Here is a 27125-nt window from a genome sequence, read left to right as displayed (position 1 = left end):
AACATACCTACCCCTGCCCAAAGAATGGACCTGCCACATACCACCCTCATTGGGCTGGCATTCCGGCTCCCTGTCATTCATAGTTGGCAAAATCAATTTGTGTAATTGGATTAGGTCAGCAGCCTGATGCACAAATATTGTTAGTTTAACAGGAGTATATTTTATGCCCTACTCTTTACACCATCTCAGGTGTTGGGAAGGAGACAACATCTTCAACCTCTAGGGGGTGTGTCTGAAGCACCCTGGAAGTTGATGTTGGCTGGCCCCCTCTGGATAACACCCCGTGGCTTTGGCCTATGGACGCCAGAAACAGCCAGCTTTTGGTTCCTGAAGGCCACTCTTCTCCAGGCAGGGAGGTGGTCACAAACTCACCCTTTCCAACACCAGGCTACATAATAAAACTAGTGTCTTGTTGCAGGAAAGGGCTTCTCAGTGACTGAACACCAGCACTCAGGGCACAGATGAAACCTATTCAAAATCCCAAAGAGAAAGGCCTGTTTTTTTTTAAGGAGTAAAACTTAGAGGGCAAACTTCAGGGGCTACGACAACTGTTACCATCCTAAGTATAACCAACTCCTAAACAGAGAACTGGGGTGCTCTGCTCCTCCCTGACCCCAGAGGGAGGAGCATTGGGCTTTCTCCCTGGCTGTACAGGCCCCCTTCTCACACCCTACCACAGACCTGCTGCTCTTTCATCTGATCCTGGATCTGCCGCATCTCCTCTTGGAGGCTCTTCACCTGTTCCTGCAGCATGTATGTGTCATCTTCCCTGTCAGCCAAATTGGTTTTTAGCTGCTCACATTCCTGGTCCAGATTATCCAACTGCTGGATTAGAGCCTGCTGCTTGACCTGAAGGGACTTTGGGGGAAGAGGGAAAAGACTCAGAAAATAAAAGCAGGGCTGCAAGCTCTGTGGTCAGAGATTAATCAAGAAAACTAGTTTACTGATTATCTATAAGGAACTAATATTAAATATTTCAGGCAGGAAAGATCTCATTTCTGGCCAGTGAATTAAAGGTGTGCTTATGCGATCTCTGGGGGGAGAGGGGCTATTTGGGTTCTGCTGGGCCTTTATCACAAGAACTGAAAGAAAATGTTAGATAGGGCCCTTCTATTTCAGAAATGAGCAGGTTTTGTTTATTAAATGGTAAGTTATCTCATAATTCTGAAAGCATCTTGAAAAGATTTGTCCTAAATTTTGACAATTTGCAGATTTATTTGAAGAAGTCAAATCAGTTAAACAGCTGGTGGTTGATCAAGTTATAAACCTTTAGTCAGATGACAGCCCTGTATTTTTAAACAAGTGAAATTCCATATATATATATATTTTTAAAAAGGATACCTGACTTAGGTTGTCAGGAGAGGATCATGTAACGGGGAGCAGTGTTTATCACTGAACAGCATAGAGGGTGGGGAGGAATTCTACACTCAGTAAATGTGGATTCTCTGTTCAGAATAAATGATGCAGATTTTAAAGAAGCACAAATAACAAATCTGTTTTGTCTTCCACCCTGCTTTAGGTTGAGTCATAATTCTTACAAACCACAGAGGAGGTAGGAAACCTCTGCTCCCACTGTACCGCTACAGATGGCAAGTGGGTGGCTTTCCTCACAATACCCGTCCGTTAAAATATCTTTTGTACAGGAAACTTGCAAGTCAGGGAGAAGGTATTTGAAGGTAGAGCTCTTCTTCCAGATTGATGTGCAGGTTTTTTATGAGCACGGTATTGTTTTATATGGAGAACACATATGAACACAGCACCTGCAACCCAAGACACAGGTTGACCATCTACCTCCTCTACTGCTTCTGTGGCCTGAGTTTGTACAATACGGGCATAATTTTTGGTTGGCAAGGAAGTGTTTGTAGTGTTGGAAGGAGGGATATACAATACAACCTTTAGGGCAAAAATGAACATACAATACATTGTGTTTCTTTGGTGTTAGGCAAACAGTAGGATACACGAATGAAGAGAAATTTCGCATTACAGAAAAATGCCCAGAGGAAAATATGTTGGGAGGGACTCCAAAGAGCAAGCAGGTCTGAAGACACAACAGGACAGTTCAGTTTATGCTAAGCAACTCTGGCCAAGAGAATGAACAGGGAACCACGTGTAAACTGCTTAGATCTCCTTGGCCAGAGAGAAGCATGACATATAAAGACACCAGGGAACCCAGAGAGCGGCTGAGCCAAAGGCTGGTCTCTGCACTGGCTTCACCTCTTTGTGACGGAGCATGCTCTCCACTGTGGCCTTCTGCTTGTCCAGCTCAGTGGTGGTCCAGTTCAGTTGCTGCTTCATGCTGTCCAGTTGGCTAGACAGGGCCGCCAGCTGGGCCTCCAGACTGGTCACTTGGCTCTTGTCCACCATGCCAGCCATCTTCACTTGCATCTCCTGCAGCAGATTGTTTTTGGTCCACTCTGTGAATGCACGACAGCTCAGGAGTGAAGGCCGGATGACCCCCATTTTGGGGGGTGGGTGGGTGGGATGGGAGCAGGATTCAGTAAAGCCAGGCTCAGAGCTGAATTGCAAAAGGTGGTGATCACAATCCAGCTGAGAGGCACAGCCTGATCCTGTGTTTACTAGGAAGCAAGGGCTATGGAAGGTGGCATGGTATGGCATGGTCTAGCCCAATATTATCAGATTTTGGAAGCTAAGCAGGGTCAGTACTTGGATGGGAGACCACCAAGGAAGGCTCTGCAGAGAAAGGCAATGGCAAACCACCTCTGTTGCTCTCTTGCCTTGAAAGCCCCTTGCTGGGGTCACCATAAGTCGGATTTGAGCACATACATAAGGGCCGAGTTCAATGGGCCTTGTTCCCAAATACCCTTAGGCCCACTAATGTCAACAGACTGTAAGTACACCTGGTTTTTGAACTGCAGGCAGTGGATGTCAGGTGCTTCGGGTAACGGATATAATTGGATATACATATTTTTAAAAGTGTCTGAATAACCACAACAATAGGGCATCTGTGGCTGAGTAGGAATTTTTCGGGAGTCAAAGTGTGGGCCACTACTCTCTACTCCCTTTTCAGCTGCCCTCTTGGAAAGGCAGCTGGTGACCAGGGCTCTATGCAAATATAAAATGAATGGGAGAGTGAGGGCAGCAGGGGTGGGTGGGTGGGGTGACCAATGGAAATGCCAAAAGGATGGCCTCTAATCCTACCCAGCTCTTGGAAAGTAGCTCGCTGTTGCTGAAGCTCCTCTTTCAAGGTGGAGATCCGTTCCTCCAAGAAAACCCGTCCTACAAAAAAAGATTGACACCAAAGCATCCCATATTCTTCAGGTAGCTAATAGCACAATAGAAAAGGGCGGGACACTCCCAAGTTGCAGGCTGTGAACAGTGAGGGAAGTTGCAAATGAGTGGGCAGAGAAGAAAACCAGAATAGTTATGCTACAGACATGGGGTTTTCTACCATTCCAAAGGCTTCCCTCAAAGATGGTGGAAGTTGTAGTTTGAGGAGGGGGCTCAACTCTACCTCCCCCCAGAACGACGATTTCCAGTATCTCCAGGAAGAAAGAATCACAAAACCGACTTAAAATGTGTAGTGTGGATATGTGGAATCCCCCACTTGCAACACAGAAAACAAAAATGCCATGAAGGACCACCTCTCCCCAGCATACAAATCTGTGTACAACCTTGATTCTCTCTGTGCTTTCCATAGAGGCCCATTCCGTGAAGCTGTGTTAGTACAAGGCCTGAGCCAGACTGTTGGTCTGTCAAGGTCAGGATTGTCCACTCTGGCTAGCTATTCTCAAAATAGTTCTGGGGCATAGTGGCATGCCACAGGAGAAGCTGAAATACACCTTGAAAAAATCAGTCACCATGCTGGACTTACCCATCCCTCCATGCCCCTTGGCATGAGGAGGCCCTGTGCCAGACTGATCCCCGCCTCACTCCTGCCAATATATTTTTAGTGACATTATCCCAAGGAAGGGAGAGTGTAAGGATGTACCATGGTTCCCCGATACAGCTGTGCAGCTGCTGATGGGTACAGGAGAATCGCAGAAGCATACCCGTGGCTGAAAACACATGGCCCCATTCCCAAGCCCTACCTGGCTGGGCAGAGGAGATTGCCAGGAGGTCATACAAACCAGGCTATTCTATTTCTTCTACTGGTTCTTTAGAACTAGCCTCAGTCTGCCCTCTTCTGCAGTTGCAAGGATGATGCTTGTTTTTTGGGGAGCTCATTCGGAATATATATATATATATATATACACGCACACACAAGTAGACCACGGGTCTACAGAAAGAAACAGGAAAGGATATTCACTTTTCTGGAGGTCCTCTTTGTCCCTCTCAAGTGTGGCCACAAGCTGCAGACTTTCTGCATTCTTCTTTTCAGACAGCAGCTCGGCCTCCTTCCTTTGCTGCTCCTGGGCTTCTTTCTCCTTCTCCAGGCAGCTCTGGCAGGTCTCCAGCTGCTTCTTCAACTCCTCCTTCTGTTTCTCAGATGAATCCAGCTCTTCCTTCAAAGGATTAATGAGCTCCATCAGTGTCTGGAGATGTTTGTTGATCCGGGAGAGGTCTTTGCTTTGCTCAGATGCCCAGTAGCTCATGTCCACGGCTGTAAGGGGTTTCTGACCGAGGGTATCCTCGACCATCTGAAGAAATCGTCTCAGAGATGAGGGGAGGTTCTGGCTGCTGCAGATGTGGATGATGGCGTTACCCACTTCCCTGAGGCTGACCTGGGCCCTCTCGCATGCATCACATGGTACCAGGGACGACTCGATGGTTTGAGAATGGATGCTCCGGACATGCCTAGCAACCCCCTGGCTTATCTGTGCCTCAGAGGAGGCTCTGATAGCACTGTCCAGGAGCCCACTGCTCGCTGACATGGCCAATGGAGAAGACCTGACACTGGGCAAAGTCACCTCTGACTCCGAAAGGGGTGATGGAGTGCTTTTAAAACGGCCACTCTCGGCTCTTGCCACCTGCAGGGAAGACTTCAAACTGGAGATATCTTCTTCGCTATGTTTTTTCTAGGCAGGAGAGAAAAAGGAAGAGATCGCTTTCCTAGTTTACCTAAATGGTACTGGGATGAGGCTTGCCTGCAAGCCTGCCCCACCCCCAGCCCAATGCCCATGTGTTAGAGGCCTCTGGAGTCAAATAGAGGCCTGTGTTGTGTCTGTAGGTCCAACCCAGCTCTTCATTGTCTTAATCTCCCTTATTTATTCATTTTAAATGTTTTTATCCTGCTATTCCACAATCTCAAGAACGCAAAGTTAAAAACCACTCACATTAAGAAAATAGTGTGTAATTATTAAATAATCCTTATTAAAACTTAAATGCTTTTTATCCTGGGATTTGCATGAGAAACTTCCTGATCTTTTCTACTGCTTGCAAGTAGAAAGGAAAACTGCAGGCCGGTAAAGCCACAATTATCAGGCTGCACACAAACAGAAGATGAGGATGAGCCCTCCCAGACAACCCACCTCAGCCACGAGCTGCTGATAGAGGGTCCCCAGTTTCAGCATGCCGTTCCAGTACTTCCTCACAGCCAGCCCGATAGACATGCAGGGTCCTGTCACTCTGGGTGGAGGCACGGCTTGTTCGCTGATCACGTTCTCGGTGTATGCTGCAAAGCTCTGAAGCAGCAACAGCAGCCTTCAGAGGGCAGAAAGGTAATCCAGTATTGTAGAGTGCAAATCTGCACAATACGGTGGCCAAGCCTAGGAATCCTGGGCCAGCTTAGCCAGCCATGCAATTGGGCTCTTGTTTCTTGCACACCACTCACACCACTGCCTGTCTGCTCACACCACACCTAGTGTACAACACAATGTGGCTGTGATTTTTCCCCAACCAGGAGCAGTCCAGTAGGGAGGATTGCCTGTTAGGAAAAGAGATGGCCAAAGGAGCAGTCTTACTTAAAGATGGTGATGGTGGCAACAGCAGCAGTAGTCTTTTTTTTCACCATGGCAACTATAATTCCTTGGGCCAGTGATGACCAGTCAGAGGATCCAGCTCAGGTGTAATTTTATCAGACCTCTAGGGACTTTTTAAAATGACCAGATCTTCATTAAAATTGGGTAGAGACCATATAAAATTGTTCAGAGGAGCCAGGCACACCAGTGTTTTTTAGTGTTACTAAGCAATTCTATTGGAAGGGGGTAGAGAGGGAGCTGTTAACCTGACCCTCCCCCAAGGGTTAATGGAGACTTCCTGATTTGTAACAAAGTCTGTTACAGTGCAATCCAACAGAATTGCTCCTATCAAGATTTCAGTGGGCTTAGACTGGAGTAATTCTTCGAGCTGCACTGTTAGCCACCATGCTAACAAGCTGTCAATGGGTCATCCCTGGTCTCAGGATGATGTGGTCCCCAAAGGAGACAGAGCTTGGGAAGCTGAAAGCTTTATAGATTTAAAGAGACCCAGAAGATGATGGGGAATTAGAATGGATTCTTGAATCCTTGGGTGGGCTTGCTGAAACTGTGGTTTGTACCACAAATTCTGGTTGAACAAATTCAGCTTGTCAGATGTCAATAACAAATACCAGCCTGTGCACAACCCCACCTTTGTATGCTTCTTGCCTCCCCTTTGTCTCCCAGCAGGGAGGACACCTTCTCTAGACTGTCATCTCTGTGGCCAGCCAGCCACAAGGTTACCAACTGCAGCTTGCAAAATTCCTAGAGATTTGTATTCCAATACCATGGTTTATGATGACATCCACCGCTGGGCATGTCCTCACCTGTCAATCACTAGCTCCAGAAGAACCACATGGGAGTGCTGAGTAAATTCTGGATCATTCTCGACATAGTCGTATTGGTCCAGTAAAGACACCAGGTCCAGGTCACAGGACACCTTGTCAGGAAACTTCCAGGAAGGATAGCGCACAGCCCCAGCTCGGGAGAAAACACTGATGAGTGTTCCTTGCAGATCAGTGATATCCTTCCGCAGGCTTTCCATATAGTTTTGGTTTCCCAGCAAAGTTGCCATATTGCCACCCTGATGTCATTCCAGAGCACCTCAATAGTAGAACAGATGTGCCTGGAACAAGAGAGACATAAGTGGCAATCAACACACATCTGGCCAGCTGTACTAGCACTATTAACTGTAACTAAATAGCTGTACTAATTCCCTCCTGCAGATTGTGCCTCCACCCTCCCCACAGTTGCTCATCTTAAATGGAGCTGGCAGATTGTTGTCTGGCAGCCTGTTTCACAGTGGCCAACCAGTTAGAAGAAGAAGAATACAACCTCCTTTCCCTTCCCCTCCCCCCAACAGGCATCTTGTGAGGTAACTGGGGCTGAGAGAGCTCTTTCAAGAACTGCTCTTGAGAGAACAGCTCTGAGAGTACTTATAACTGACCCAAGGTCACACCAGCAGCTGCATGTGGAGGAGTGGGGAATCAAACCTGGTTCTCTCAGTATAGAGTACACGCTCTTAACCACTACACCAAACTGGCTCTCAGTTACAATGGAGAGCCAACAAACAGAGACCAAGACCTCCCCTGATGTTGCCTTCTTAGGACTAGTATTCAGAGGTTTACATAAAAACCACCCTGCTGAGGACTAGCATCTTGAGCAGCCTATACTGACTGCTGTTTTATGCTTTGGATATAAAGAGACAGGCTGTGCCTGATAAAAACAGGCAGGGACTTCCCGGCCTGATCAAGGAGAGAACATTTTCCTCTATGCCAGCTACGGAAAGACTCACCTGCACTTGCTGAACAGTCTTCCGGGATCCCAGAGGCTCGTCACCATGGCAACCACGAACGCCCTCCGAGACTCCGCCCCTGGCTGTACCTGATACGTTCCACACAAACACACCCTTAGCGATAGATTTTTAAAAACTCTCTAGATGTCCGGCTTCCATTTGAACCCTCCGGCCATATGCGGGGCAGAAGAACTTTTATCAAGTACGATACCAGAAAAAAGGCTAGAACAGTACACACGTCGTCGCAGCTTTATTGGCATTTTTAAAGGATTATTCGCCTTAGAGCTACTAATGGATATTAATATAATGGTTTTGCATCTATACAGGAAAGGCTTATATCTTTTTATGTTAACGCAAATATTCTAACTGCAATCACGGTCAACGGCGTCTTTCAAGTTTTCCGGGAAGCTCAGATTTTGTACCACTGAAGGGTTTTGTTTTATTTTAAACAACTATATAAAGAATGGGAGATAGGTCTCCCCATGTTTGAATGGCCTGCACTACCTTCCCGTTGCATTCCATGCCCCCTAAGTACGTTCAATTCGTAGCCGGAAGTGCCTCTATAGCTTCTAGCCCTTTTCATTTTTGTCAATAGAAGGAACCGTCTTCCGGCAAAAAGACCGTTCACTTTCAGAAGTCTTTCCGGGGCGGTGGGAGAGAGTGGGTTTGCGTACGTACCCGGGAGTTCGCGCATGCTCATTTCTTTTCTCACATAGTTACTCGGCCGGGAAACGTTCCCAGTAGGAGGAGCGCGCATGCGCTAACACGTCTGTTACGCACTTGTACGAATTGTGAGAGCCGTCGACATTTTGTCGTTTTCTTACGGAGTTGGGTGTTTTGTTTTTTGCCGCGTTCCTTGCGTCGGACTGAGGCGGCACCATGCCGGCTGGGCCTGTGCAGGCGATGGCGCCTGCTCAGCCAGCACCACCTGAAGCGAAACAGGTATGATTATCTTGAGAGAAAGCTCCCCCTTCGCTTCTTCCCCAGGTTTGACGTGCGGGCCTAATAAAAAGGGCGGGGAGCTTGGATATCATCATGCTTTGCGGGAAGAAGGCGGCATCCTGGGAGTTGTAGTCTATGATGCCCATGTCTGTGTAGCTTGTTTAGTTCGCTTACTGAGTGGGAGGTCGTCGAGAATCTAGAAATCGCTATTCAGTGAACGGGCGATAGGGCCCGTTGCTATAACTGCCACTCGCCGCACATTCCATCTTTAATCTCTGTATTAGACCGAAGGAGACAGATCTGGTATACCTCCAGTGTTCCCTCTAAGCTGAGTTAGTGTGAGCTAGCTCAATGCTTTTTAGCCTCCAGCTCACACATTTTTGTCTTGGCTCAGGAAGGAAGGCTCCAGAGCAAACTAATTTATGCAGTAGCCAAATCACTCGCTCACAACTTTAATGCCAGTAGTAGTTCACAAAGTAGAGTTTTTGCTCACAAAGACTATAGCTTAGAGAGGGCATTGCTCAAGTGGGCGGTCGATTTGGCCTTGGTTTGCCATTCCCTGCCTCCCTGTTATGACTCTGGTATTCCTTGGGGGTCTCCCGTCCAAATGCTAGTCAGGGCTGACGCTGCTTAGCTTCTAAGATCTGATGAGATCAGGCTAGCCTGGGCTATCCAGTCCACTCTCTCTACCCCTTGCATAATTTCATAAACCTCCACTATGTTCCCCCTTAGTCGTCCTTTTTCTAAATTTTAAAGCCCTAAGTCCTTCAGTGACAGGTATAGCTAATGTTGCTGCTGTGTAAAACATATCTTGCTGTGTCTTTCTATTAAAAGTGTTTTTAATCTATCTCAGGTTTTTGTAAAGTGTGCTGGTTTTAAAGCTCTGTAGACTTGACAGTGATTTTCTAAGTATTTATTGTTTGTATTTGTTGTGTAATATTGCAATTAGCCACACTGGGAACCTTTTAAAATAAATGAAAGAAATTTGAGCCAAGTACTTCCTAGTTTGTGGCTCAATCACTACCATTATGCTGCACTTTTTGTGCATGAAGGAACCTTTCATGCCTAAGTTTTATATCATGAAGCAACCTTTTGCAGGTGTTGTCTGCACGTGCATCTTCACAAAACAGATTTACTGTGCTGTCTTTGTTAGACCTTGTAAGCCCTTTGACCTCAGTAGACTTAAGAGGGGTGTAACCTTGCTTGTAACAAGTCTTGTTTGACTTGATGCGGCACTTTTCATTTTTGGGAGCTCAGAGCTAAGTACATCTGATTCCAGGGCGATTTTCTATCTAGGGAGCTTATGGGCCAGGCCTCTAACGAATTATAAAATTCCATGAAGGATAGTCATATAATCATTTCCAAGTGGTGTTCTGAATAACAGGGGATGCACTACCTATGGGTGAAAAAAATCTCCCCTGCACTATGTCTCAATTTGAATGCTTAGCAGAATGTTCCCACAGGAAGAATTCTCTGTGTTGAAAGAATACCTCTGGGTCCCACATATAATGGGTGAATGACAGCTGTGAATATATGTTTTCAGCAGAAAAATACCTTTGTAGTTTGATACTGCGTAGACTGAGGACTGTGGGAAATATCACACATTTTTCAATTGATTTTCTTATTGCAGCCTGAGGATGAGCCAAAAGAAGAAGCAACACCAGCCAAACCCGTTGTGGGAATTATTTACCCACCACCAGAAGTTAGAAATATTGTGGACAAGACAGCTAGTTTCGTGGCCAGGTGAGTCACCATAGTCTGGGTTCATGTAAGATCAGTGTTTGCAAAGATAGGCAGGAGATGGAGTCTGGGAGCTTCAGCAGGCTCAGTGGGACAGATATTTATTTATTTATTTATTGCATTTATACACTGCATTTTCAAAGAAAAGGTTGCCCATGAGGCAGCTCAGAAATTTTAAAGAGAAAGGGGGGAAAATAATAAAAACCTGACAGCATAAAAACACAGCAGCTACACACAGCTAACGAATGAAAGACAGGAGGCTTGAAAAAAGCATCCTGGAGCAAAAACAATTATCTGCTCCTTACAGCTTTTAGAGAAAAGAACAGACGTAACTTTATATAAATTTTGCAAGGCAAAAAGCTAGGTAAGCCTCTTCAGATATAAAGTTCTAAAGCTGGGATATCACTGTCCTGTCACCTGATCTGATCTGACTGTACATGGAGGTCAGCTGAGAAATTGGACAAGAAGTAGGTGGTCTTTGAGAAGTCCTGTTCATGGATTATTTACTTGTTTTATATAAGAAGGAAATAATGGTGTAAACGGGCCATGTTGTTTTGGCAGTCTTTGTGTGGCAGTCTTAATGGATTTTTGGCAGTGACTCTTGCTTTTTAATTTTCCAGAAATGGACCTGAGTTTGAAGCCCGGATCCGTCAGAATGAGATAAATAACCCCAAGTTCAATTTCTTAAACCCCAATGATCCTTACCATGCCTACTACCGGCACAAAGTCAATGAGTTCAAGGAAGGGAAGGCTCAGGAGCCCTCCGCAGCCATTCCAAAGGTCATGCAGCAGCAGCAGAGTGCTCAACAGCAACTTCCCCAAAAGGTAAATGGTTTGCCACTCTCTTGTTACAGTGAATCCAGGTTCCCAAAGTTTCTTGCGGCCCACCTCCCATCTTTTCTGTCCCTCAGGAGATGAGGTGCCTCACCTCTAAGAAATTACTAAGAATAATGGTTTCCCATAATTCATTATATTTCATGTATATGAAGTTATACTGATAAGATTTTCTTTTCTGTATAGTTAAGCCCTTAGTCATCAGTGCTACATTCAAGCTGTGTGAACTGTGCACTTAGCTGAGGCAGAGTACTGGTTCCTTCAGGCTAGGTGGTGATCCATTTGTGTGTGTTCCTCCCTTAGGTGCAGGCCCAGGTGATTCAGGAAACTGTCATTCCAAAGGAGCCCCCTCCAGAGTTTGAGTTCATTGCAGATCCCCCATCAATCTCTGCCTTTGATTTGGATGTGGTAAAGCTGACAGCACAGTTTGTCGCTCGGAATGGCAGGCAGTTCCTCACCCAGCTGATGCAGAAGGAACAGAGGAACTATCAGTTTGACTTCTTGCGCCCACAGCACAGCCTCTTCAACTACTTCACCAAACTGGTGGAACAGTATACCAAGGTAGGTCTTCTTGGATGCAGCCACATTGTGGAAGACATTCAGTTCAGCAAGTCCGAGAACAGTTTTCTACCTTAAGGAGGCAGCAAATGTGCATTTCAATGAGGTAGGAAATATAGACTAAACTTCTGTTTATCTATGGGTTTGCAAAGAAATGCTGGTTAAGGATGCAGGGCAAAATGGGCTCTCATTCTGATTGCTTGTTCAGTTGTAAGAGAGAAATCATTCCTCATCGTCTAAGGAAGCAATTGGAACGGCAACAAAATAAAATACATCATGGCACGTACCTCTCTCATATGATCTAGCACGCATCAGCAGACATAAACCTCAGCTTTGTTAATTGCCGTCTCCACTGTGTACCACTGGCATTGTTTCTAGAAACTTGCCAGTTTTAGGCAAGGTTGCATATACTCTCAAGGGCTAGCTGTGTTAGTCTAATATAGCAAAATGCAGCAGAAGTCCAGTAGCACCTTAGTTATTAACGTCATTTATATCCAGCCTTTCTCTCCAGTGGGGACCCAAAGTGACTTACATAGTTCTCATATTCCCCATTTTATCCTCACAAAAGACCAACGAGGTAGGTTAGGCGGAGAGTGCGTGACTGGCCAAGGTCACCCAGCAAGCTTCCGCAGGAAAGTGGGCATTTGAACCTGAGTCTCCCGGATCGTAGTATAAAATGCCCAACCAGTGTACCATGCTGGCTCCCTCACCTTAAAGAATAACAGCGTTTATTCAAACATGCACTTTCACGTTCCGACCTCACTTCTTCAGATGCCTGTTGTCATTCTGCAGGAGTGTAAAAAAGACATGGAATGTGGTATTTGATACAAATTTTACCTTCCTGAGAATGTCAGAATTTGTTTAAAGCAAGCTTCCTAGCATATTGCTGTAAAGAGAATAGGAGCTGTGTGTACAATTCCTGCTAAAATTCCAGCAGACTGGTGGGTAAAAAAAGTCTCCAGTGATTGGAGGTGGAGTTCTAGTGCTCTGCATAGCTTTTTGTTCCTACCTGTGACTAGTAAAACCACAATAAATTATGTAAAATATGGTAAATATGTTTAACATCACTAATTTATATAGTTCACTATTTGGCTTTTCTTGAGCAAGAATTTGAATTGCAAGAAGACAGGATCAACTTTTCTTTCTTTAAAATATTTATATTTCACACCTTTAATCCAAAAACTCGCTAAATAACTTGGATGTGCAGAGATTCTGTGCATTCTTTTCCAGTGGACTTGCTGCTGTAGGAACAGAATAAAACCCTAATCAGGACTCTAGCCTTCAATAACATCTTGAAAAATGTGTTTCAGATCTTAATCCCACCTAAGGGCTTAATCATAAAACTGAAGAAGGAGGCAGAAAACCCCAAGGAAGTATTGGACCAGGTAATCAAGAAATAATTTGTGATTTTTTGTTTGTTTTGCAAGTCTTAGCTCATTTTCCTGTGTTGAAGCGATAGTTTTACTTACAGAACTGGAGGATAACTTGAATTGTAGTCCATGTGCAACTGGAGGAAAGTGCAAGCATGCAAATGAGCTATATGAGTGCCTGTGACAATGAAGCAAAAGTTTGTAATGACTGAATGTGGCTCTGAGACAGGAATTAAATATAGCAAATCTGATCAGCAGTACTTGTAGCAGGCATAATACTTGCTTTCAGGTCTTCTTTTTCCTATGAGTGCAGAACTTTGTTTTTGTGTTTTTTCCTCCCAAATGTTTCAGCACACCCTGCCATTTGTAACTTTCAGACAAGTCATGTCTAAATATACTATGAGCTCTACCATGGTCAGTGGCTGTGGCTCATTTAATTGGTTCTGTAACCTAGGCTGGTGTCACAAAGTTTGTCGTAGTCAGGGGTCATTTCGTAAAAAAAAGAGGTGCAGGAGCTCATTAGCATACCTCATTAGCATAACTTATTTGCATATGCCACACCCCCGACATCACCGGAAGTGTGTCAGAAGGCAACACCCACCGCTCAGGCTCCACCCCAAAAATCTGCCAGGAAAGTGTTGTGTTTTTTTTTAGGATTGTAGCTTTACGATTGGTATCTCACTATTTAAAGGGTAGCCATGTCAGTCCGCAGTAGAACAGTTAGATTTTAGTCCAGTAGCACCTTAGAGACCAACAAGAGTTTGGTGTAGTGGTTAAGTGCGCGAACTCTAATCTGGGAGAACCGGGTTTGATTCCCCACTCCTCCACTTGCACCTGCCTGGATGACTTTGGGCAAGCCACAGTTCTATCAGAGCTGTTCTTGAAAAAGAGCAGTTTCTGTCAAGAGCTCTCTCAGCCCCACCTACCTCACAGGGTGTCTGTTGTGGGGAGGGGAAGGGAAAGGAGTTTGTAAGCCGCTCTGAGACACCTTCGGGTAGTGAAGGGCAGGGTATAAATCTAATCTCCTCCCTCTCCTCCTCCTCCTCCTCCTCCTCCTCAGGTAGGGTTGCTAGACCCAGGCTGGGAAACTCCTGGAGATTTGGCTATGGAGTTTAGGGACTTCAGGGGGGTAAAATGCCAGAGTCCACCTTCCAAAGTACAAATTTTTCTCCATTGCAACTAATTTCTGTAGAGCTGTCATTCCCGGGAATCCCTAGATCCCAGCTGGAGGCTGGCATCCCTAGTTTCAGAATATAAGCTTTCCAGTATCAAAGCCAGGGAGCTTTGACTGGAGAAAGCTTATATCCTGAAAATCCTGCCGGTCTCTGAGGTGCTACTAGACTCAAATCTAACCTACCTCACTGTGACTCTCCTAGTGAATGGTCTCTTCATTTCTTCTGAATTAGAGTTGAGCTATACACTGTTAGTTTTCTCTCTGTACTTCCTGCAACTAATAAGTAATCATTTGTTGTATTAGCAAATGCAAAATGAGGATTCATTCATGCCATCTGATAAAGGGGAAGGGAAAGAAGACTGTAAGCCACTCTGAGACTCCTTTGGGTAGTGAAGGGTGGGGTATAAACCAAGCCTTCTACAGTGGACAAAATTTATGTTGGAATAAAATTCTGCAAGCCTTTGAGGTACCGCAACGTTTGTTGCCTTTGCTCTCATCACATCACCAAAAGAAGTCAAAGCAGAAAGCAGCACCCAAGTCCCGCGCCCTGGAGGAGGAGGAGGAAGCGGCTGCTGCGAGCAGCGCAGGAGGCCAAAGTGGAGCTCGTGGCAGCAAAGAGAGAAGGGATTTGAATTTTAAACCCCTTCTCTCTGGAGTTGCGCCGCAGCAGCGGCACGATCCCCCATTGTATTCTATGGCACCATAGAATACAATAGAAAGATCGTGCTGCTGTGGTGCGACTCCCGAGAGAAGGGGTTTAAAGTTTAAACCCCTTCTCTCTGGAGTCGCGCCCCCGCATCCATTGTATTCTATGGGTGACTCCAGAGCAAAGAGGGCGGGGCTTGCCGCCGCCACCATTTCCCCCATTCTAGGGTTGCTGCTGGAGCAGTGCTCCGGACCGCTCCGGCCCCAAATGACCCCTGGTCATAGTGAATCGCCCCAAAGCAGGATATAAAAATCTGTCAGAAGATTCCTAGTGGGCAGCTAAGGGAAAATGGGCAGGCTGCTCACAAAACACTGGTCCTCCATGCCCACAGTGGTCCAGTTTGGGTAACTGGAAATTCTAGACTTACTGGTTTTATGGCAACTCCCCCCTTCCCTTAAGACTGTAATGCATACATGCTGGATCCCTGAACTTTAGTCCCAAGGTTGGGCATCAGCAGCACCACCCCATGTCCAGCTGATTGAAGGCGGGACTACATTGTCAACCCATAGCATTATTTAGAGGGCTTCAGGGAAGCCAAAAACAAAAAGTAGGGGAAAGATGGTTGTTAATTCAATGCATAACTGGAGGTGAAGGCAAAGTAAATTGACATTGTGTTCTCTGGCTCAGTGAGGGTCCTAAGAAGGGAGTTTGCACTGTTGTTGAGAGATGCCACCTGTGCAGATTCAGTAGTAAGGTGTTGGCTTAGTGAATTGCTCCTTATTACCTGGAGTGATTCTTACATTTGTGAAAACCGGGTTATAAATCTCATTTGTGTGTTGCCGTGCTATTTTGCTTTCAGTGTTTTGTTAATGTGTCCTATAAGACAAAGTTTGCATATAGCATTCTGTTACTCTTGACTGGGTGTGTGTGTTCCTTTTGGATTATTGAACTGATTATGAAATTAGTTTCCACACGTTTTGATCAGTAGATATAAAGCTATGAAGACTAATTCTGCATGTCTACTAATTAACATAGAATTTAGCATAGATGTAGGGTAAGGTGTGAGAACGTAGCTAATGATTTTATAAGCAGACGACATGCTAGTGATGTGACACTGTGTTTCAGATATGTCCCTGATGTTGTCCTGAAAGTTCTAAATTGGCCGGTACTTAGTTCAATTTAATTGTGTGATACTGTTAGTGGGAATAGGTGACTGGGCCTTGCGTACTGTATCAAGGTTTCCATTTCCCATTTTTGGTGCCTTTCTCCTTCCTTCGCAGGCATGCTACAGAGTGGAGTGGGCCAAGTTTCAGGAGCGAGAGCGGAAGAAGGAAGAGGAAGAGAAGGAAAGAGAGCGAGTTGCATATGCGCAAATTGACTGGCATGACTTTGTGGTGGTGGAAACTGTGGACTTCCAGCCCAGTGAACAAGGTTAAATCATCTCTCTCCTCTTTTTTATTTTTTGCAACTAGCACTTCATTAAAACACTGTTACCGTTCCTTTTTCATCCTACAAGGATCCACAGGCAACTTACAAGCACAACTAAAGAAATACACAATACTAAGAAATAATACTAGAGCAAGAAATAATGGCTGAGATCAGGTACATAAAAACTAGATACCCAATCAGACAAAATGACAGAAATTCAATACACAAGAACCAAAAAATCATACATAATAGTTTGTTGCATTTAAGTGTATTGTTTGAATGTTCTCACAAAGGGTCGGTACACGTTGTATGCATTGAAGAAAAAATGCCACTTACCTCAAGGACTAGGAAGTAAATTATGCTGCTGCCAGGATCTTAGTGGATCTGGGAAACAGATCCAATTAAAGAAGAAAAAGGTTGCTTGTGAACAGAGGCATAGTTGAGATCCTAGAATATTGTCTCTCTTCCACTCTTTCTATTAATCACTGGATTCTTAAAGCAATTTTTAATTACAGTAATGTAATGCTCATTGTAATGAACTGCATTGCATATGTCTCAGAAATTGCTCTGCGATTAGTTGGTGGTGAAGCTGACTCCCCCCCCCCCCCGTCACAGTGAACTTCCCTCCTCCCACCACACCCGAGGAGCTCGGAGCTCGCATTCTGATCCAGGAGCGCTACGAGAAGTTTGGTGAAAGCGAGGAAGTGGAGATGGAGGTAGAGTCGGATGATGAAGATGAGAAACAAGAGAAGACGGAGGAGACTCCATCCCAATTAGACCAGGACACTCAAGTGCAGGATATGGATGAGGTGAGTAGCTGGTCACTGTCATTTCAGTGTAGCCGGGCTTGAAAGTAGGCTGGCAGATATGTTTGAAATGTCGTTCCTCAACCCCAGAGTTCAGTGAGGATTTCAGTTTTTTAGCTGCGTAAATAATGTCCTGGATCGTCAGTGCTATGCTGAAGTGATATACTCGAGTATCAATGTCTACAGTATAATTTTGAGAATGGAGGTTTGGAAAATGAGTAAAACATTCTATGGGCAGAAGAGGAGCTTGAAAATCAGCTAGTCCCGTCCCATTTAAGGATCCATCAAATGTAACTTTGCAGTCACGGTCTGCATCAGTCATCTTGGCAAGTTATCCCCATTGTTAAAAGTATAACCTTCCGTAATCCAGGAGATGGAACAGCCAGTGTTCATGGAGTCAGCCCAAACTGATAAATAGTCCCACTGATACACAAGCCATATTTTTATCAAGCACCCCAAAACCTTCAGGAGAAGGAGACCCATTTAGCCTTACCACCTGATCATTGACCCAGTCTGGAGAAAAACTGTCTTCTGACCCCTCCCCCATACATGGAGCAGCCTGAACATCCAGCAAGTTCCATTCATGAGTTCTCCCCAAAATAAAACTTGACTTTATCCTTCCGGCTGAGCATCTGTGGCCATATTGGATTGGATTAGGATAGACACTTGTTCCTTAATCCTGAGGCCATCAGATCACATTGTTCTCACCTTGTGTGAGAATGCCCTTAGTTAAGTTTTGATGTTATGTCTGCATTGGTATTAACAATAATTAGTGTTAACCACTAATGAGATTTACAACCAGTGTTCAACAGTGCTTTCAGAGCTGTACCCATGGCTTGAAGTGGCTCAGCCCAATCAGTTAACCATGGTTAAGGGACAAGAAACATGCTTACAGCAACTGTTTCCAGTTGCTTTATCAAAAAGAACTTGTAGGGAATAGTAATTCAGCAGCACAAGAATGTACGGTAGGGATTCTAGCTGCAGTCTTTCAGCGAATGGGGTGGGGGGGTGGGGATTCATTGTATGCCCACAGGTTGCAGCACTACTATGGGTTGATATGAATAAACTAGGCACAGGTCTGTGTTGAAGCTTCACGGTCTCTCATTTTGAAATATAAAGGGCTCTGATGAAGAAGATGAGAATCAGAAAGTTCCACCACCTCCAGAAACTCCAATGCCACCACCTCTTCCTCCTACGCCAGATCAGGTTATTGTCAGGAAAGATTATGATCCTAAAGGTAAGGTGATGTCTTTTGACTGATTTGTCTCTGCATGTCAGATCCCAAGGGTAGCTAAAGTAATCTCTAACAATGTGGCTTTCTTTCCTCTACAGCTTCCAAGCCTTTGCCACCCACCCCAGCCCCAGATGAGTATCTGGTTTCCCCCATCACTGGGGAGAAGATTCCTGCCAGCAAAATGCAAGAACACATGCGAATTGGGCTTTTGGATCCTCGCTGGCTGGAGCAAAGAGATCGTTCCCTCCGGGAGAAGCAGACTGATGATGAAGTCTACGCCCCAGGTCAGTCATGCACAGCTCCTGGCTGTCCTTGTAGAAATGCTTTGTTCTTCTTCCGACTTTTAACCAGTTAACTACTTCCTACAAGCTTAAAAGAGGGCAGGATAGTCAGGTCCTTTAAAAATGCTTCCATGTTTTGTGTCCTTAAGTAGCTGTAAAAGTGTGCATTACAAGGTAAATAATTACACTAGATTAACTCTGAATTTAAAAGGGAAAGTTATCAATTGGCACTTAAGGGTTCAGCTATTCTCAAAGAGTAGTTTTAGAGCAGATGTTAAGTTGAATTGCAGAGACGACACAATACTTCATGATAACCCAGAAAATGTTCTGAAGGTGCATGGCACCTGACTGCTAAAGATCACTAGATCTGTCCCTGTGAGCTGGCTGGATGAGAGATCATTTGGGGGCCATATGTAAACTGCTTTGAGCTCTATGGAAGAAGTGGGTGTAAGAGAGTACTAAGATAAAATCTGCCCCACGTTAGAGTTATACTGAACCTTTAAAGTGGCAGATAGAGGAGATAAAAAGGTACCTCTCAAAACTTTTTCAGTAGGTTCATTTTGTTCTGGTTATTGCAGAGCAGTCGCAACTGATAGCTTAGAGCATTCAGATGGTGCTGTGTTTTGTAAAATAAAACATCATCAGTTTTGTTCCTCCCTGTCTAGGTTTGGATATTGAAAGCAGCTTGAAACAGTTGGCCGAGCGCCGTACTGATATCTTTGGTGTGGAAGAGACTGCTATTGGCAAGAAGATTGGGGAAGAGGAAATCCAGAAGCCAGAAGAAAAGGTACAGCAAGAGCTCGGTTGACTACATTCAGTATTGCTATGAATGAGAAAGAATGGAGGCTCTTCCCCAGTAGGCTTGTTATGATTGGTCTTAATGTGTCTGCTTTCATCTTGCCCCATTTCCTTTCACTAGGTGACCTGGGATGGCCACTCTGGCAGCATGGCCCGAACTCAGCAGGCTGCTCAAGCCAACATTACCCTGCAAGAGCAGATTGAAGCGATCCATAAGGCCAAGGGGCTGGTGCCTGAAGATGACAGCAAGGAGAAGATTGGTCCAAGCAAACCCAACGAGATGCCCCAGCCTCCACCGCCTTCATCCGCTCCGAACATCCCAACAAATGCTCCACCAATTGCATCAGTACCCCGTCCTCCTTCCGTATGCTGTTTACTTGTATAGCTTTTGTGCTTTAATGGGAAAGTCTGGTTTCTCCCCCCCCCCCAAAAAAAAAATATATATTTTTTTCCCCAGGTTCTTTTACAACCCAAATATTATGTCTTCTAGATGCCACCTCCTGTCCGCACAACTGTCGTCAGTGCTGTTCCCGTCATGCCTCGTCCCCCTATGACGTCAGTGGTCCGTTTACCACCAGGCTCTGTCATTGCTGCTCCCATGCCACCAATAATACATGCTCCTCGGATCAATGTTGTCCCAATGCCGCCGTCTGCCCCGCCCATTATGGCTCCGCGTCCTCCTCCCATGATCGTGCCAACAGGTAAGTGTTGAGAATCTCTCTCTTTTAATAGTAGCCTTATTTACACATTACAGCAAGTGCACGTACATCCTGCCTGTTGCGTGTACATCTCTTTGTATGAAAGAGCCAATGTGCATTCACTTTACAGATGAAACCAAGGACCAGTACCTGGATAAATGTGGAATTTATATAACACATTCAGCTGTACATGCATTGACTGTAATGTGAGAATTAGTCAAAGACACATACAAAGAACAAGGAAGTGTAGACTGTACATGGTTTGTACGTGCATTCACTGTAACTTGTGAACAGGGCTAGTGTGCTTTTAGCATTCTATAACTGGAAAGTTCTTGCTCACTTGCAGCAAAGCCTGGGGGCCTGGTGATCGCCATTGGTTGGTCAGAATTCACTTGCAGTGGCGCATTCTTCACAGCAGTTTGGCAGCCTATTCCATGTGTTGTGCTAAGAGATACCACATTTTAATGCCAGTTTTCAAGTTCGCAAGTTTTATGAGGACTATTTTTGGCTACTTTAGAAACATAAGTCCTGAAAGTCTATGTGATTGTTTTGCTTAGCTTAACTTCAGATTTAGCCGTCATTATTTGCTGAACAAATTACTTATTTATCATGAACATTTCCATGCTGTCTTTCCACCAAAATAGAGTCCCCAGGGCAGTTTAAACGTCAAACTGGTAACTCTGCTTGGTTGTAATGGCGTTTAGTTCTGCTTCTGCAATATGTGATGGATCAGGCCGCCACTTTAAAAAACCCCCCAAACTGTAGCTTGCTTCACTCTGAAGTTCGTCCTGGCAACAGTATTTATATAGGTGGCCTTTTTTCTACAAATGTCTGAAGAGGAGGGACTATACAGTGAGCAGAGACAGAATTGCTCCATTTTATTCCAATTCAATGGAGGGTCAGACATCTGGTAACTCACTCTTTTTAAAAAAAATCTTTTTATTGTTTTGTAAAATACAATACATATGACACATATTGGTTCTAGATTTCTACATATAGCAACTAAGATCATTACTAACCATTTGACAACTATCCACACACCATACAGCTTTAATACCTGCTAAACTCTATAAATATAACAATTTATGGTAAATTTGCTTAGCTGGGAGTATATAATTCGTTACCATATAGTCTAACACTGGGGCCCAGATCCTAACAAATTTGGTGTAAGTAGGAGTATCGCTGTTAACCGCTCCCTTCAGGGAGTCCGTAATTTTTGCCATTATAAACTGATCCCAGACTTTCTCTTGCCACATAGCGATTGGTAACTCACTCTTAATCCTCCTTGACCCTCTTCTCCACATAACTCCTGTTCCACAGATGCTTGATACAAATTCAGTTTCTTCCTTTGCCCAGTACCATGTTCCCTATAAAGCTAATTTCCCCAGAGGTGTCCTGCAGTTGCGCAAAAGAGGCAAAAATGTGGGTGATTTATAGCACTTCCAAATTACCTGCCCCTTGTTGAGTACTCTAGAAACTTAACATTCCAAATCAGCCAGAAGAGTATAGTATATCTGGCATTGTTCATTACTTCTCTAGTATGCTTTCCCAGCATGGAAAGCCTTGTTGAGGCTAGTATGTGTTATAGATTGTGTCTACAAAATTAAAAACCAGAAGTGTATATACCAGAGTTGCTTTTAAATATGTATGGGCATTTGGGGGCTAGACTAGCTTTGCACTCAAGGTGAGGTTATGCTGTGTTATAGCATGCCCTGTAGTATCATGCAGGGGGCCAGGTGATGACCTAGGCCTGTCCCGTATAGCTTCAGTTTAAACTTGAGATCCAAATAGACTTTCTGTGAATATCATAGGTTGCAGCTGAGTGAAGCCATTGACTAACTATTGTATCTAATTGTCACAATATAGGATACAGACAGGGACCAGTCAGCAGTCCAGGTAACTTCTTAAGTGTCATTGTGACCTCTCAGAGGTAATTCAGCTAATCACTCACCTTCAAGCCAAGCTAATTTGCATGCATTCACTTCTCTTGTCTGTCCAGAGTGGTACAAGGGGGATCCTGGCCGTGGTGTGCGTCTGTGTGTCAGTAGTTTTGTTCTTGTAGACTTCTTGGCCTGAGTGTCACTGCTCTTGAAAAGGTTTCGTGGGCTGCATGCTAGCTTGGGTACTGGTGCTCCAGGTACTGTTCTTGTTGCGAGAGAAACCGAGGCAGGAATACAGGAAGCACCCTTGCCAAGTGCTAAATCCGTTGGTATGCTTTTCAGCTGCATTGCACCACAGCAGTCGATATGCCGCTGGAAGCCCAGCTTATCTAGCCAGGGAGGTCTGGCTGCTTTGTGTGTACAAATTGATCTGTCCGCCAACTGTCAGATAAGTAGTTCAAGGTTGCTACTGTGCTGGCTCAGGCCACTAGCTGTCACAGGGCGGTGCTCTTGTCCAAAATTATTCTAATGCTCTTTTTCCAATACTAAAACCCCAGTAATTCCAAGCCAAAAAATGGACAGTGGAGTTGGGTGTTGATACTTTAATATTGTACAGTCTCTGAACCAAGCATTTGAAGTCCAGGATATCGAGAATAACGGTGGGCTCACACTCTGTGGTTTTTAAGTATGTATTTAAAAGCATAATGTGTGAATGCGACCAACACATGCCTGCCCAGGTCTGGTCATGAGAATCAGGATTGGCTGCAGCTTCCTCTCAAGGGTGGATACATTTACTGTCACATTGCCCTTTAGTGTGGTCATTAGGGGAGTCTATATAGTATAGTATGAGCACAGAAATTGTGTTAATAGTGTTAACTCTTCCTAAGAGTAACTATACAAATGGAGGAAGCCTAGGAGTCCACTTTAGCCTACTTTGGTATGGCAGAGGCATAACTAGGATTGAGACACATTAAATTTTTTTCACATGCATAACCTTCACATGATTGCCACAGAGCAACTTCCTGTGGCTCCTACTTTGTCAATTCAAAGTCTAACCATCATTTGTGCTCAATGGATGCAGTGCTTGGCTCTGAGATAGATGCAACTTCCATATGTTTGTAGGTCAACTGCTTTTTGCCTTGGAGTTACCACTGATGTCTTTCCTTTCTTGTGTCTGTCTTTGTTTCCTTAAGGGCAGGAGTGTCAAATGTAAGTCCGTAAAAGAGAGCTTCATTTCTCCGTGTCCTGGCCAGGTTTCTTATTCTTCCTGCACAGCAACATCTGGAGTCCCTCTGTAGTAGTTACATGTGGTTGCTGCTGTTTATCTTTGGGAGAAAATAGCCCTTTTAAGGCTGCTACTTCTGCATTGAGTTCCTTGGAGGAAGGGCCAGATATAAAAGTTTGACACCATACATGATGTCATGTTATTTCTTGCAGCAGCTTAGGTTAGATAAAAAGAAAATGCAGATACTTGGCCAGGTCTCCCCAGTTCACATCCTGTATTCTGTCCACTGTTGCTACACTGACTTGCTTGCTCTGTACTCTGTATTCTTTAGTGTTTGGTAAGTCTTCTACTACTTTGTTCACAAATGCAAATGCCCCTTAGTGCAATTAGGAGGCATGCAGCTCTTAGGGCAAAGGGAGCTCACAGCCCCTATATACAGTTCTAGCATTTCTTAAAGTGAGTGCTGTGTAACTGGTCTGCCTTTGGTTGGCATTTGGGGTGCTTTCTTTCCTCCCAGACCTCTGGGAAATGTAGATAGCATGCTCTCTGGCATCTTCTACATTTGACACTGCTGCTTTGGGTTGTGCCAGTCAGTGCTCCCAAAAAAGGCTGCTAACGATCTTGTGTGAAATAAATCCTTTCTCCATTACTTCAGCATTTGTTCCTGCCCCTCCGGTTGCACCGGTTGCTTCCCCAGCACCTATGCCTCCTGTTCACCCTCCCCCACCCATGGATGATGAGCCATCCTCTAAGAAGCTGAAGTCTGAAGACAGCCTCATGCCAGAGGAGGAGTTCCTACGCAGAAACAAGGTGTGCTGCTAATAACTTAAAGTAATATCACTGCTTTTAGGTTAGGCCCTAGGAGGATCTTCCAAGTGTGCCTTTTGGGTTCCAAGGGGGTTGGGCTGGGCAACCCTTTCCATTCAGGTTCAGATCAACATTTCCATTTGAACATGCGGCGTAATGAGCTTTTTAATTACAATACTATCTGGAAATGCAAGGGGAAGCAGACTGGGAAAGCAAATGGTAAAAACGTTTATCTGTTTCCAGCATATCCCTTTGGGGCCCACCTCTTCCTGTGTCCCTTGTACGGCAGAGAGAGACAGCTCTGTTATACCATCAACAGATCTTTCAGTAATTCAGTCGTGAAAAATGCAACTGTACATGTTTGATTAACAGAGTTCTTTCAGCATCCAGGTTGTAGCCTCAGTGGCTGAATTGAAAAAGACCCACTTTTCCTGTGATTTGTACATTATACACACACACACCCCCGCCAGCAAGGAGCTGTTCAGCTGAACAGTCTTGGTACCATACCAAAGAATGGAGCAGTTATGAATTTGTAGGGTAATGTAATTGATGGAGCCACATCAATAACGTTCCTCCATGAAGAAGCAAAGGGCTGTTACAGCATTGTTATCTGTTCTCTTTTCTTCTCTCTCTGGCTCCCTCTCTGAATTTTGTCTGACAATACTATCGCATTTATTCTGTTAGGGTCCAGTCACAGTCAAAGTCCAAGTTCCCAACATGCAGGACAAGACTGAATGGAAGCTGAATGGCCAGGTGCTGGTGTTCACCCTCCCGCTCTCTGACCAGGTACGTGGCCCATGGCTTTCCTTAAATAAGGGATGGGCAACTTCTATATTCTCAGGTACCCATCTGGTCCTCAGACAAGTTATCTGGAGACCAGCCATGTTTGTTGTTGTTGCACAGACTCCCATCTTGAGTGACCATAAGGAAGCAGGCACAGTTTGCCAGTAAAAGCATCTTTACTTGGAGTGGGTGCACTCAGGCATAGTATTAACATATGTGTCAGTTTGCATCTAGTGTATAAAATCAGCAAGTTGTATGGGTCATCTCTTCCTCATACATCTTGAAAACATTTTCCTTGTGAATGAAGGCTGAGCAGATGTTTAGTAGTGCCTCTTGAAAACTCTGCTGCACATCTGTTCCAGGTGAAAGGCTGGGGTGTGGCTAATGGGCCACGTTTCCTGTCCCTGCCCTAAACTGCATGCCAGCAGAGTATACGATTGGAACTGTTTGCTGGCTTCCAGTGTTGTAGTATTGCTGGACTAAGCCATTTGCACTCTGAGCTGAGGGAATTCCGGTGCTGTAATGGAAACAGAATTGGACTGCTTGCGTTAGTCCTCAGTGGTCTGTGGTCCCTGCTGCCAGGGCACTGATAAAAGCCTCAACTCTTTTATGTCTCATGATACCATACTAAACATTGCTAGTGTATGCTGCCATCTGTCACGTGTTCAGTGCACTGTGTTGAAAGGGGTGTATTTTTCTGGTTTCTAGGTTTCTGTTATAAAGGTGAAGATTCACGAGGCTACTGGGATGCCTGCTGGGAAACAGAAACTTCAGTATGAGGTGAGTATTTGGTCACTGCTGTTTTGCTACTTGTCGGTGAATTTCATTTGTTTGCATAAACATTAGAGTGCGCTTGACTAACTCACAGAACTCTTCCCCTATGGAAGCATTCTTCCATTACTTAACCATTACCTGCATATGGAACCATCTTCAATGGCTTGTTTAAGGTTGCATAGAAATTCCTCCTTTGACCTTCCATGCCTGGATATGACAGAAGGGGGGTCAGCTTTTCTCCTAGAGCAAAGTCCTTATGTGAAGCAGTGGATTCTCCCTTGTCTCTCCCTTGCTAAGTTTTGTTTTGGGTACTATCACGACCCTCTTGTTGTTTCTTGCAGGGCATTTTCATCAAGGACTCCAATTCTCTGGCTTACTACAACATGACAAGTGGATCTGTGATTCATTTAGCACTCAAAGAAAGAGGAGGCAGAAAGAAGTAGTACCCTTATGGCAAGAAGCTGTCATATTGGTGCAACTCTTGAGTAGTATCAGCATGGAGTTCCCACTCAGACTGGACTATGGACCTTAATCTTGTATCTGGTAGACCCTGGGCCTAGAGAAAATTGATCTTGCCCATTTAGTAGCTGTGCAATGTGAACCAGTATATGTAAAGCTGAATGGCTCATACTATACTCAAAGTGCTGCCAGAATTGTCCCTACCTTAATATTATTCCCAGTGGTTCTCCAGTTACCCTTTGTAGCTGAGGCCTTACCTGGGTTTGATCTAATTCTGCAGTATTTCACTTTTGGAGGGTCTTGCTGGCGTTCAAAGAATTTTACCTGTCAGATGAAACATTTCAGTTAACTTTCTCATACCAAGTAATTTTTCTTAACCAGAGTAGCAAAAGCATTCATTGTCCTGAGCAAGATGTGTGCGCTATCTCCTTTTGTATTGATCAGGATTATTTTGGAACAGCCTGATAAAAGAGAGGGAAGAAGCCAGGTTTCTGGATCATACCATAACTTGTCAGCCCACCTTTTGCAGCTCCTCCATTAGAAAGCAGTTTGCTGTGATACCTGGAGAGTATTGCTGTTTAAAGGTATACATCTTGGAGTTTTTGGAACCAGTTTCATGGTTTTTTGGATCCTGGCATTTTTTTAAAAAAACAAAACATTAGATTGAAATGAATGATGCATGAGCCCCAAGGGTTTGGGCGTAGCTTGTGGTCATGTGCTAGAATCTGCAATTTGTGCTTCTTTCCCCCCCATGGTTTTGGAAATTCATTTAGTGTGAAAGCAACAATAAAAAACAATAAAACAATGTAGAGTGTCCAAATTGGAATATGTAAATTACTTGAGATCAGTGTACTGCAGATTACCTGGTCATTTAAGCAAGCCTGTATTTCAACTTTAGGTTAAACAAACTGTACTCCATGTAATTTTAGTAATGAAAGTCATTCCTGTTTCTTTGTCCTCCTCTCCAGTGCAGCCTTGCTTGCTTATTGTGTACAGAGGAACAGGTTCAACAAAGCAACATGAGAAGTGTTCCTGATA

At 44.6% G+C, this 27125-nt stretch overlaps 2 protein-coding genes across 2 annotated transcripts; one reads left to right on the top strand and one right to left on the bottom strand.

Annotated features, from left to right (window-relative positions):
* Positions 1 to 6678: 6678 nt before the first annotated feature.
* Positions 6679 to 6930, bottom strand: CCDC157 (coiled-coil domain containing 157). Its single transcript, XM_015406035.1, has one exon. The coding sequence runs from the start codon at positions 6928 to 6930 to the stop codon at positions 6679 to 6681; it is 252 nt and encodes an 83-aa protein (XP_015261521.1).
* A 1483-nt stretch (positions 6931 to 8413) lies between these two features.
* SF3A1 (splicing factor 3a subunit 1) lies at positions 8414 to 26891 on the top strand. The gene is made up of 17 exons (XM_015406018.1): positions 8414 to 8592; positions 10223 to 10335; positions 10953 to 11157; positions 11470 to 11727; positions 13035 to 13109; positions 16195 to 16345; positions 16958 to 17151; positions 18268 to 18385; positions 18481 to 18666; positions 19329 to 19450; positions 19583 to 19825; positions 19952 to 20162; positions 22026 to 22055; positions 23920 to 24074; positions 24756 to 24857; positions 25563 to 25634; positions 25970 to 26891. Exons 1-17 carry the CDS (start codon positions 8530 to 8532, stop codon positions 26069 to 26071), a joined length of 2400 nt encoding a protein of 799 aa, XP_015261504.1. The 5' UTR covers positions 8414 to 8529; the 3' UTR covers positions 26072 to 26891.
* Positions 26892 to 27125: the final 234 nt, after the last annotated feature.

The sequence above is a fragment of the Gekko japonicus genome, unplaced genomic scaffold (genome assembly GCF_001447785.1).
Source record: "Gekko japonicus isolate JY-2015 unplaced genomic scaffold, Gekko_japonicus_V1.1 scaffold431, whole genome shotgun sequence".
NCBI lineage: Eukaryota > Metazoa > Chordata > Lepidosauria > Squamata > Gekkonidae > Gekko > Gekko japonicus.
This window is presented reverse-complemented; position numbering and strand designations above follow the sequence as displayed.

Excerpts from the sequence above, each read along its gene's own strand:
- CCDC157 (XM_015406035.1), bottom strand. The coding sequence starts at position 6,930 with ATGGCAACTTTGCTGGGAAACCAAAACTATATGGAAAGCCTGCGGAAG.
- SF3A1 (XM_015406018.1), top strand. The coding sequence starts at position 8,530 with ATGCCGGCTGGGCCTGTGCAGGCGATGGCGCCTGCTCAGCCAGCACCA. Across the intron at positions 11,158-11,469 it reads AACAGCAACTTCCCCAAAAG|GTGCAGGCCCAGGTGATTCA; the intron begins GTAAATGGTTTG and ends TTCCTCCCTTAG. Across the intron at positions 19,826-19,951 it reads CAGTACCCCGTCCTCCTTCC|ATGCCACCTCCTGTCCGCAC; the intron begins GTATGCTGTTTA and ends TATGTCTTCTAG.